The sequence below is a fragment of the Struthio camelus genome, chromosome W, assembly GCF_040807025.1.
Source record: "Struthio camelus isolate bStrCam1 chromosome W, bStrCam1.hap1, whole genome shotgun sequence".
NCBI lineage: Eukaryota > Metazoa > Chordata > Aves > Struthioniformes > Struthionidae > Struthio > Struthio camelus.
This window is the reverse complement of record NC_090981.1, coordinates 55,683,711-55,694,485: the sequence shown is the minus strand read 5'-3', so window position 1 is coordinate 55,694,485 and position 10,775 is coordinate 55,683,711. Positions and strand designations below refer to the sequence as shown.

At 38.4% G+C, this 10,775-nt stretch overlaps 1 protein-coding gene across 3 annotated transcripts in view; it reads right to left on the bottom strand.

The window, feature by feature from the left end:
• The window catches only part of LOC138064264 (NAD kinase 2, mitochondrial-like), a 38,759-nt gene that overhangs the window by 12,376 nt on the left and 15,608 nt on the right, over window positions 1-10,775 (bottom strand). For all 3 annotated transcript variants that reach the window (XM_068925983.1, XM_068925984.1, XM_068925986.1), the window contains exons 3-7: window positions 10,616-10,704; window positions 8,990-9,071; window positions 7,027-7,110; window positions 2,083-2,219; window positions 795-873 (exon numbers count right to left, since the gene is read on the bottom strand). In XM_068925983.1, the coding sequence (XP_068782084.1) occupies window positions 795-873; window positions 2,083-2,219; window positions 7,027-7,110; window positions 8,990-9,071; window positions 10,616-10,704 (471 nt within the window). The remainder of the gene's footprint in view (window positions 1-794; window positions 874-2,082; window positions 2,220-7,026; window positions 7,111-8,989; window positions 9,072-10,615; window positions 10,705-10,775) is intronic.

The following is a 10,775-nucleotide window of genomic DNA, read 5'->3' as shown; positions in this document are numbered from 1 at the left end:
TCTAAAGGCTTTGGAGAAAAAAAAAAAAAAAAAAAAAAAGACAGACACAGAGTAAAAGGGAAAGGGATGTAAAATACAAGTAAAAGTTTGGCCAAAAGTCCTGACTGAGGATCATACTTTAACTCCTTTCCCACAGCCCCAATCATATTCCCCACATCCTCATTATTGTTTGATTAGCAGAGATGCCTTTATCTTCAGGACAGAAAGGGATAGTCTTAAAGGTATTTTGGAGAATGCAGTACCAGGATTTGATATAAACTGTTTTTTTAAGACAAGAAAGGGAGCGTCAGACATTTTCCTGTAATAACAAATGTTCAGCCAAAGGGATATCATTACCTCTGCCTCTAATGACAGAAAGGGGGAAAGGAGAAGTTACTAGGATTTCAGTTTGGTCACGTTAAGCTTACAATAAGATATTTAGGAAAAGATGCAGGATGAGACAATTTAAGGACAGACAATCAAAATCTTCAATCCACTGTAAAGACAACAATTGAAGGCATCTGATTATGTAAGAACTAGCCAGGAAAGAAGTAAAACAATGGAAAGGGAACGAAACAGCCAGGAATAATGAAACATGGCATGGCCAGACAGGAAGGGGGAAAAATATCAATTCATATCACTGCACCAAAAAAATCTTTGAATACACACTTTGAAACCAGCAACGCAGTGTTATATATTCACAGACTAAGATAGAAATTTCACAGTAAAGACTTCCCATTACCAATCAGCCACTGCAACGTCATTAAAAATAAAGTCAGTTGTGCCTTGCTGCCATAGTAAACAATTAAACATACCTGGATGAGAGAGATTCCCCAATGAAGACTTCATTGAGTGCTCTCACTGGCAAAAGATGCGGACCAGAAATCTCAGATCCTGCAGGTATTGAATACAGCCATTTCAAATCATGGCTCTAAAACCCGAGTTTTCAAAAACAATTCATGACTCACTGGAGAATGTAGTCTGCTGCCTGGGATTACATTCTAGACCTTGATTCTCAGTGTTCAGTCTTCCTCAAGGACTCAATTTTTTCACCAATTCCTTCTGTATCAAGTTACAGTCCTTTACTGGAGACCACAAGTATTTGAACCAAGGCCAATAAAACAATGACACATTTTCAGATATTGTTTTTCCTGCAACTTGTGGTTAACCAGACAGGTTGAACTCTCCTCTTCTGTCAGTGGTCACTCCTGGCTTAGTGAAGTTCACTGACAGTGACTTAACAGATGTTCTGGATGAATTTCAAAGAATTAGATTACATGCCACTAATTAATGAGGATTAAGATAGCGTTCACATTGACTAAAAAGGCTTCTCAGTGGGGAAATCCAGGACTAGAAACAAAGTCAGAAACTTCTCTTCAGTCCAACGTAAATAAAACAGCTAAAATGTTTTTATTACTTAGGAATTACCTAGGCAGAAATTCTCATTTCTAAAACATTCTAATCCTATTCAATCCTCCTTTTAAGGTTATAATTCATCTCAATGTACAAATAAATTCTGTAAGTATTTAGTAATTAAACAGAATACCACTTCCTTGTTGAGATTTCCCCTCTTTCAGCGACAACAAAAAAGAAAAACTTAACAGCATGACCTTCTTACACAAGTATCTGTATGCATATAGCCACTTGCAGGGAGTCTGACATAGGTTTTTTTCAATTGTGAGGTAACCTACCTCAAATTCAGCACAAGTTAAGAGCACATACATGGAGTTTTCTAATTCCATGGTAAACTGTTTACACAGTAACTCTACATCTCCATAGTAACACTAAGAGACACCGTTTAAAAAGCTTAAATATTTTTCCAGTAGGTAACATACTGAAAAGGAAAAAAGCCTACAAATTAACTGTTAATACTAAATTCTACTTATAAGCGTACAGTGCAGAAGAAGCACATAAAAACTTAAGGTACTTCAAAGAGTCTGGGCTAAGAAGAGTCATTTCTCCCCCACTTCTCAAATGTTTGCATCTGAATGAGCTTGGCAGCAACCAGACTTCAAATACTTCATGAATTCCTATAAATCTGTATTTCCTACTCCAAGTTATCATGGCAAAGTGATTACATACTTGTCACAAACTTCAACCTACTTTGATCCTGGAATCTTTCATTTATATGAGCCCTGCTGTGTTGCTCCTGGCTTAGCTGCTGTTCATGTAAATCTACAGGGGTAGGATTAATACCGGTTCCTTCAAGATACAGTCGGATTCGTTGCCGCCACTGCCACCTTAAAGAGAGAAAGAAATTGGTAATCAGCAGCTGAAACGTTCACTGTAAAGTTACCTAGGATCAGAGCCTTGAAGATAGAAGAGTTTCACTGGTCCACTCTTAAAGCAGAGCATTTTAAGATCAAAAGTTTGTACATTCAAAGTCACTTGTCAAGTTTCACAGCTTCCACTCTCACTTTTAAATCTAGAAAATCAATCATATTCAAATGTAAATATTTTACATTTATCAATTTGCTAGCTAATGATTTTTGTATGTGTGAAATAAGATGACACTGGCCAAAAAAAATCCACAAATACTACATGACACATCTTATCTTTTCAGGCATATGATCCTAACTTATGAATTAATGACTGACACAATGAGTTTGAGAACAACAGACTCTTAGGCATTTATGCACCAATAGCTGCTGGGTTTTTGCCATCACTTTGCTTATATTTGCAGATGTCCTGAACAGCAGCTCTATCCATTCCTTCCTCTAAGGACCGTAAGTAGCCTATCATTTTAATAATCTCCTGGCCTGACAAGTTTTTTAGGATGCTTGAGAGAGAAGTTCAAAGGAAGGAACAAAAGGATATAAAAGTCATTCTTCATTAAGCTGTTGCATCATTCAGATTTTTGTTTTTTCCCCAGAAATCAATGCCTTTTCCCTCTTATGATTTACAGACTATATCAAACAAAGCAGTAGTAGCAGTTCCGATTCAGAAGGCAAATCACAATGGAATGTTTTGAACACAGCTTTTCCAAGTTCACGTTGTTGACATTTGGGTCACAGTAACCAGCTTACATTTTTCATGGAATAACAGTAAGGAAGATTTAGGCTGGATAAAAATCCACTACTACATTATCTCCTGAATTAGGACACCACCTTGTCCTGCAGTAACTTTAATCTTCAAATATATACCGTAACTTCACTCAATCTTTTCTGAACTGGACAAACCCACTTCTCTTCCATGCACCTTAATGCATCAAGTTTCCTAGAACTTCTAGGGGGAGAAGGAAGGGGAATTTCCAATCACCTTTATTGCTGTTGCTCTTCTGAAACATCAATACTCAAATCTGCACATAGTATACCATTTGAGGTCTTTCCAGTGCTAGATAAAGAAGAAGAATTACTTCACATGTCCTACCTATGACTTGTGTTTAGACAAACTGGTATAATGTTTGCTTTTTCTGCAATGCTGACACTGATTTACATTTAATTTCCAATCCATTATAATTCGAGATACTTCTGAGAAACAGCTACCTGTCATTTTTATCACGCATTTGTGCATCCGATTGTTCTAATCAGTAAATGCAATACTTTGCATGTGTCTTGAGACATTGAAATAAATGCTTTGCAATTCAGTCAAAGTCTATTTGGATTTTAATCCTGTTCTCCTAAAGGTGGCATGAATTACAAGCATTTATCTTAAATAAATGTACTATCTACTCCTTCATCCAGATCATGAAAGAAAATACTGGATACTACCAAAACCAAGGGACATCCCTGTAGAGCTGCATTCAATAAGCCCTTAGTATAATTAGCTACATGCCCTTATACTCCAAGTACAATTTAGGCAGCCAGGCACGCAGCTCAGGATAGATATTATTACACTAGCTTCCTTACAAGACTCATGCTAGAATGTGTCCAAACTCCTATTAAATGAGCATATAGGACAGCTACTATTCTGAGATAGTGCTACACTGTTTACTGCCATAAAAAGAAACACGGATAGCCTGGCATTGTTTGTTCGTAATAAGTCTTGATGTTGATCGTTATACAGGACTACAAGGTAAGTGTTTACACAGACTTTTTCACTAAGGTGACTGCCACATCCCTGGAGAATGAAGACGATCCCTTTTCCAGTCACTGGCACCTCCCTGCCCTTCAGGAGTTCTGACCAAAAGCTCTTTCAGACAGTTTCATCCAGTTACCCACCTATTTAAGAAGTTTCCTTAGGCCCAATAAATCTAAAGATTGCCAAGTCATCAACAACCCAATCTCTTCCTATTCTGCCCTGAGATTTTCATTCATTATCAGTAGAACTAAGAGTGAAATCTGAGAACTTACTGCTCTTAGTGAAAGGTGACTAAAGTCAGTCTGGTGCTCTCAGTATCGTCTGCTGTTTTCTTTCCCCGTTGCTTACAATGTCTTTGATCTTCCACTACTGCAGGGAACAATTTCATTCCTATACATGTATGCTTCCTTGTCTGCAATCTGGCTGAATTTTCATTCTCTCTCACATTTCTGCTTCCTAAAGGCAAAGTAATGAGCTCAAGTCTATCTTCAACTACATTCCAAGGTTGCACTTGATCATTTTTTCAGAACAATGCTAGTTTTCTTGATCCTTCTCTCCCGTGAAAATTTAGTTTTCTTTGCATCTCTTCAATTTCCATCCCCAGCATGTTTCAGACCGCTTTGTTGTAATCCATTCCTCCCGTTTTACTCCTGGTTACTCTCCTAAGAATTACAAACTACCACTGCCATTGTTCAGACTGCTATTCCTTCAGTCTCGGCTAATTCCTTCCTGTTGCAGGGGGGCTTGGGACTGTTAGCTCACTAAATTAACATCTTCCAGTAAAATGTGTTCTTAGGTGTTCACAGTGAAACAAACACTCTAGCCTAAATATTCCAGAAGATGTTTTAACTAGGGGCAATTTACATTTCAATGTTGTTCTGTTATTTAAGGGAAATGAAAATATTGCTGGCAGAACTCAAGTGGTGTAGACTTCTCAACCAAGTCTCTACCTCACTTTTGAAATATTAGCTTCAGCTGAGCTTCCACATCCTGACTTCCAAGTCTTCTGCTAGTCTCAGTGTCCCTCTCTCCCAATCCATGCTGTTCCCTGCCAAACTCATCCCTCAGTTTTGCTTTCTCTGTGTTTGAACAGAATGCACACATATCACCACCAGTGAGTCATTTAAGGAGATACTGTTCTAATTTCTTCAAACTGGTAGCAGATTTATACCTTGCTTGCAACTAATGACTTTCCCTGTTCTGAAAGCCTCAAAGGGTGCTGTTTATAACTAGCGAGATCTATATTCAACTACAGCTTAGGTTTTGACTGCGACTGAACTTGTTCTATTTAGATCAAACAGTTCAGTAACTCAAACCAGTTCAAAATATTTCATACCGGAAAACAAAAAAGGGAAGTCACATAAAGGGCATGCACCAGTACTGCGGAGCTCAGTCTTCATCATTGGTTCCCAAGTTTCTCCTTAAGTTCTTAAACTTGACATGAAAACTGACAAGCTGTAGGGAAGGGACATAGAGAGGAAGTGTAAACTACTTCCCCCTAACATGGGAGCAGGAAATATGTTCCCTTAGCACTACCACACATCCCTGTAAACTCAGGCCTATGCAGACACGCACAAAGATATGAGTGCAATATGAATCTGAGGAAGGAGGGGAAAAAAACAGAGCTACTGCAGCCAAGCAGACACTTCCACAGTTCTCTGAGTGACACCTCCCAGGTCTCCACCTGAGAATAAATATCAAAGATACAGCCAGTCTCCTCCTACTGTGAGTAGCTCAGCTGTTTCCAAAGGCAGATACAGAAGGCTTTGTGCTGAAGTCCTTGCTAAGGTGAGCAGGACAGCACAGCGACATCGAGATACATAGGGAATGCACATTGGCTATGCTTCGAATCACATAATGAAAGGATGTGACGTAACAGTTGCTCTGAAGACTCCAGCAAGAATAGATGCTCCCTGTGCTGAACAGATCCTTGCTAAGGGATGTAAGTTTTCAAACTTATTCCAGAACAATAACCAGGAAAATCCTTGCTGTTTAGCTCTGATGAGGCTTCATGTCCATAACGAGCAACAACAGGAGTGCCAGCACTGTAAAGTCTAACACGGCATCCAACAAAACATTAGAAGCAGTTATGGTATCAAGGAGGTTACCGGCCTTAACACTACCAGATTTAATTAAATCACTTAACATGATGGACAGTTTAACGCTTCTGTTCCCCAGGTCTCAGGATATCAGAGTTAAAAGTGCCTTTTAACTTAGTAACACCGACTGCACCATTCAGTTATCTGTAATGAATCCTGATGACTGTATTAACCTATTCTAGAAGCCTCCTCTACTATGCCACAAATAAAGTTACACTTCAATCAAGCCACAGATATACTAGAAGCATAAACAAAAATATTTGCAATGCTTTTATGTGAATGACTTATTTGTTTGATGGTTTGCCACTGTATAAACAATCCAGAATGTTAATACAGCACAGAATATCTCTTTTTAAATAAGAGTCTATGAAAAATTCCCCTAGTGTGCTTTTTAAAAATTCATATTGCTTCCTGCCTAATTCAAGTGAGATTCTTCTCTTGTAAGAATAGTGAGTATTGAAGCATCAAGTTAACTTCAGCATGAAAAAAAAAGAATACACCACAAGTTCTCACTAACATTACTCTGGTAACACCATTTAAGCTGTTCTACGTAAGTCACCAAAACCTCAGCAGCATCACACTGACCATCTCCTAATTATGTAAACCTATTAACATGGCCCATCATTGTACTAAGAATGCTTTCAAGTGTTAAAAATGCATTATTCACAAGATCTACAGTTCCTTCTTCACACGTTTGGTAATTCAGAAAAGTCAATCAACTGCTGAAGGTCACAGCCAGTTTTATGCTTTGTATTACAATCCCACTGTCAACCACAAATCCATTCTTCAATAGGGTACACATCTACAGAATTTGAGGCATCAAGATTTTTGAGGCATCATCTGTCCCTTAGGAATTGAACCTCATCAATCCTGTCATAATACATGGGTTTTTTTTTTTTTTTTTAAACCAAAGATCGGTGAATCCTACCTGAACTCACCACGATAAAGCTTCTGCAGTGCCTCAGGAAAAGAGTGTGTATATCTCACAGGCAAGCATAAGTGGCCCTCTGATCTGGAAGCAAAAAAGGAATAAAGACAATGAAAATGACCATATAACTTCTGAGATTTGGTCCCTACAAAAACCAGCTCTTTTGGTTACATGAAGCAAAGCTAGATTTTTGACCTTTATGATACTGCACCTATGATACTGTACTATTCCTACATACATAGCACATCAGCAACGATACAGATCTTTGAGGCCCAAGGAAGAGTAGGGGGAGGCATGATGAGCTTTCTTCCACGTTTCCCCTAAAAACTCCCTGTTCATCTAGTAATCCTGTAGAAATACGTTGGTACTAATATAGTTCCTGTCACCATAGTTCTATGCAAAGAACTTCAGCTTAATAAAGCTTCCAAGTTAGAAAGAATATTTTCTCCATTTATAGATAAGTTAGTGACAAGAGACAGGTAAGTGACACGCCTAAGGTCAAAAGAATTTCATGTCCAAGCCAGAGCACCAAACACTAATCCCCTTTCATGAATGATATTCGATAACTTCAAGGCAGTTGTTATTTGAACCCTGCTATTCAGACTTGATACTGTAGAGGATCTATTCACTGCATTTGAAAAGTTTTGGAAGAGGAGTAGGGTCTGGAAAGAATTAAACCCTTTTGGCCATCACTTTCTCATCAGCTAAGATTAGATTAATAGGGAACATCAGAAGCAGAAACTCAAGTCTGGAAGTCTCAGCAGACAGAGCTTTGGTGAATTCCGAGTTTTCACTTGCCATCCATTTGAAGGTTATACCAATCAGGCAGTACAAATGCACTGTACCCACCTGCTCAAATCAATCTTATTGCTAGGTGAATGCAACTGATGTGGAGTTATAAGAGGACAACCAAATGCCATTGACAGGCTGAGGAGACAGTGTCCTCTGAAGTATAATATGATTTACATGAAAGAACCAGGGGTGAGGGGAAAAAAAAAAAAACAGCAGCAACAAAAAACATCACTTGCTGAGGCCCTATCAGATTTCCAATAGGATTTACCTTCTTGATAAACACATTAAGTTTCTGAGTATTCAGGCACCACTCTTAGGTTTTTTTATTATTATTTTAAAGAGTTCTGCATTTTCCAGTCACTATTCTCTACTGCCACCTGTAGCCTGGAGCTTTTGGTTAGGAATGCAAGTTAACTGGCTCTGAGCACCATCACATTTGTGTGTGAACACAGCTGTGGCAGTTTATTAAAAAGTTTTGGATAAGCAGTAACTTAATGTCCTTTCAGTCCGGAGAGGATAACTCAATGTGTATGTTTCTGTAATAAAAAAGTAGTAATAGGTTCACTTTATCTCTATAGTCCACTAGAACAGACATTTATGTTGCCAAACACCAATGGGGGAGGTAAAAAGCCACCTGGGGGGAAGTAACAGACCCCTGCCGTTGTTTTGTAAGTAGAATACAAACCCATCTTATTAGACATACTCCAAACCTTGGTCCAAGGGCACCCACTTGTACTGGGCTACAGAGTGACCAGAAGCAAGAAAGCACATCCTGAAAAGGCATTCTGGGAATATCTACTTAAAATATACATTCATTTACTTCAATTAACAATCAGTTATGTTACACTATCACTCCAAACAGTTCCTACTACTGAAATAATTGCACAGTCAACGTCCTTTCAAACATGCTGCTACTTGGCTCTGGAGCCAGCATAAAGTCACACGGTACCATACTTACTGGTACTGGATTTTGTAGGGTAAAAGGTTGTTTGTGAAGATGAGAAAAGCCATTTCAGTTTAAAAGGAATTCTCATTTTGCACAGCAGTTTCATCTAACGTTACCAAAACTTCAAATTCAAGGCTTCTCTTCCTGTGTTGAGCATCATGAAAAATTAGATACATAACGTGCTTGATATTAAATGAAGTATTGCTCTCCCAAGTGTAGTCATACCTTTCAGGATCAGTATTTACTCCAATAACTGGTTTAAATTTATCAAAGACCTTACTGGCTGCCAACAACATTGTACCATCACCTACAAGAAAAAAAGCAAAAGAAAAAATTAGTTTCACTTAACATTCTAGCATTCCAAACAAAACAATCTCTCACAGATTGAAGCGTTATTATGACCCGCTTTTTTTTTTTTTTATCAACAACTGATTAGGGAAGTTGCACAAATATAAAATGGAACAGGAAAATTACTGAAACTATTTAAAATAGGATAGTGACAACCAAACTCAAGATGACAAAAATGATTGAAAAAATACTACTCCTCTCCCAGCTACACATACCCAGGCAATTGAATTTGGCAGAAGCAAGTTTGAGAAGAGCAGGTAAGAGAAATTCTCTTTAATAAAAAAAAAAAAAATTAGAAAATATTGCTATTAGAACCACATGAGACAGGAAACAATATTACATCAGATCTTACTGTGAATCGCATGAAAACAGTGGCTTTAGCAGTTTTCTGCTAGAAGGCAGAATTTAAAGTTCTTATTTGGTTCCAAATACACACAACTGGGAAAAAAGGTCTTAGATAAAATTGTTTAAATAGAAATCTAAGTGCCCCTAGCTTCTTCAGGTATCTAGCAATCTCCTTCCTGTCCCTTAAGCAGAATGGCAGCTATAATCCAAAACAGTCTTTGCACCAAGATACGAGTTCTGAAAAACTTGGATGGTGCTGCTTAAAACATTACTATTTCCTAGCTGTTGGCTTCATAACTGTGCCAGAGGTTGCCATAGCCAAGCGGGCAGAGGAAACATTCACACCTCCCTTTAATCTCCAACTTAGAAGGGTCTACTGAATCTACAGAAGCATATTATTAGGGTATTTCAGGTATAAACACGCATCTCTCTCACGAATTCTGAGTGTGGTAACCACTAGCCAAGAGGAAGGTGGACTCTGGGGGAGGAGAGAAAGGCAGAACGGAGCTGCACCTCATCGCTTTTCTGACCATGAATCAGACCCCAGGAACACATTGCAGTACTTGCAGCAAAACAAAATAAAGCTGAACAACAGCAAAACACAAACTGAACAAACTGCTGCCACCCAATGTTACGAAGAAAGAATCAGGTTAGTTTCTCTGCTGGTCATTTGAAAAGCTCTGAGCAGCTACACAGACTGCTCAGAAGTTACATACTTTTACCTGTACCATCCAATTAGATACTCCAGTCACTGCAATAAGTGTGAAAGTAAGAAAATATTTGGGAAGGCAAAAGTAAAACGTTAGTCTTTCACACCTAAAATGGGAGAGTAGGGTTTAGGGCTATATGCATTCATATGACAGCAAACATTTCGTCCTCTTCAGTTGAGAACGATAGACTTCACAATAGCATTACACAAGACGATACTAAATTTTTCCAAAGTGGGCAAGCATTGGCAATCACCTCCTAATGCTACAAATACTAGAGGAGGAGAGGATGGTCACAACCATTGCATTTTTTCCTATTTTCTGACAGCTGCATCAGCAATCAATTTCCAAAATGGGCATACCTCTTCTACATGCTTCACACACTGCAAAATTTGAAACTTTATCTATGAAAACATACCGAAATAAATACTTTCCCACCATAAAGTCATACCTCCTGCTGATATAACAGCATCTGCCCACCGAACTGTCTCTTCATTATATTCACGACGTTTAACAAGACGGACTTCTATCCTCTCGTTCCTATAAAGTGCAGGAAAAAGCCTGAATGTGTCCTATATTGCTCCTTGTCCCATCCTTCTGAAAAACTGACA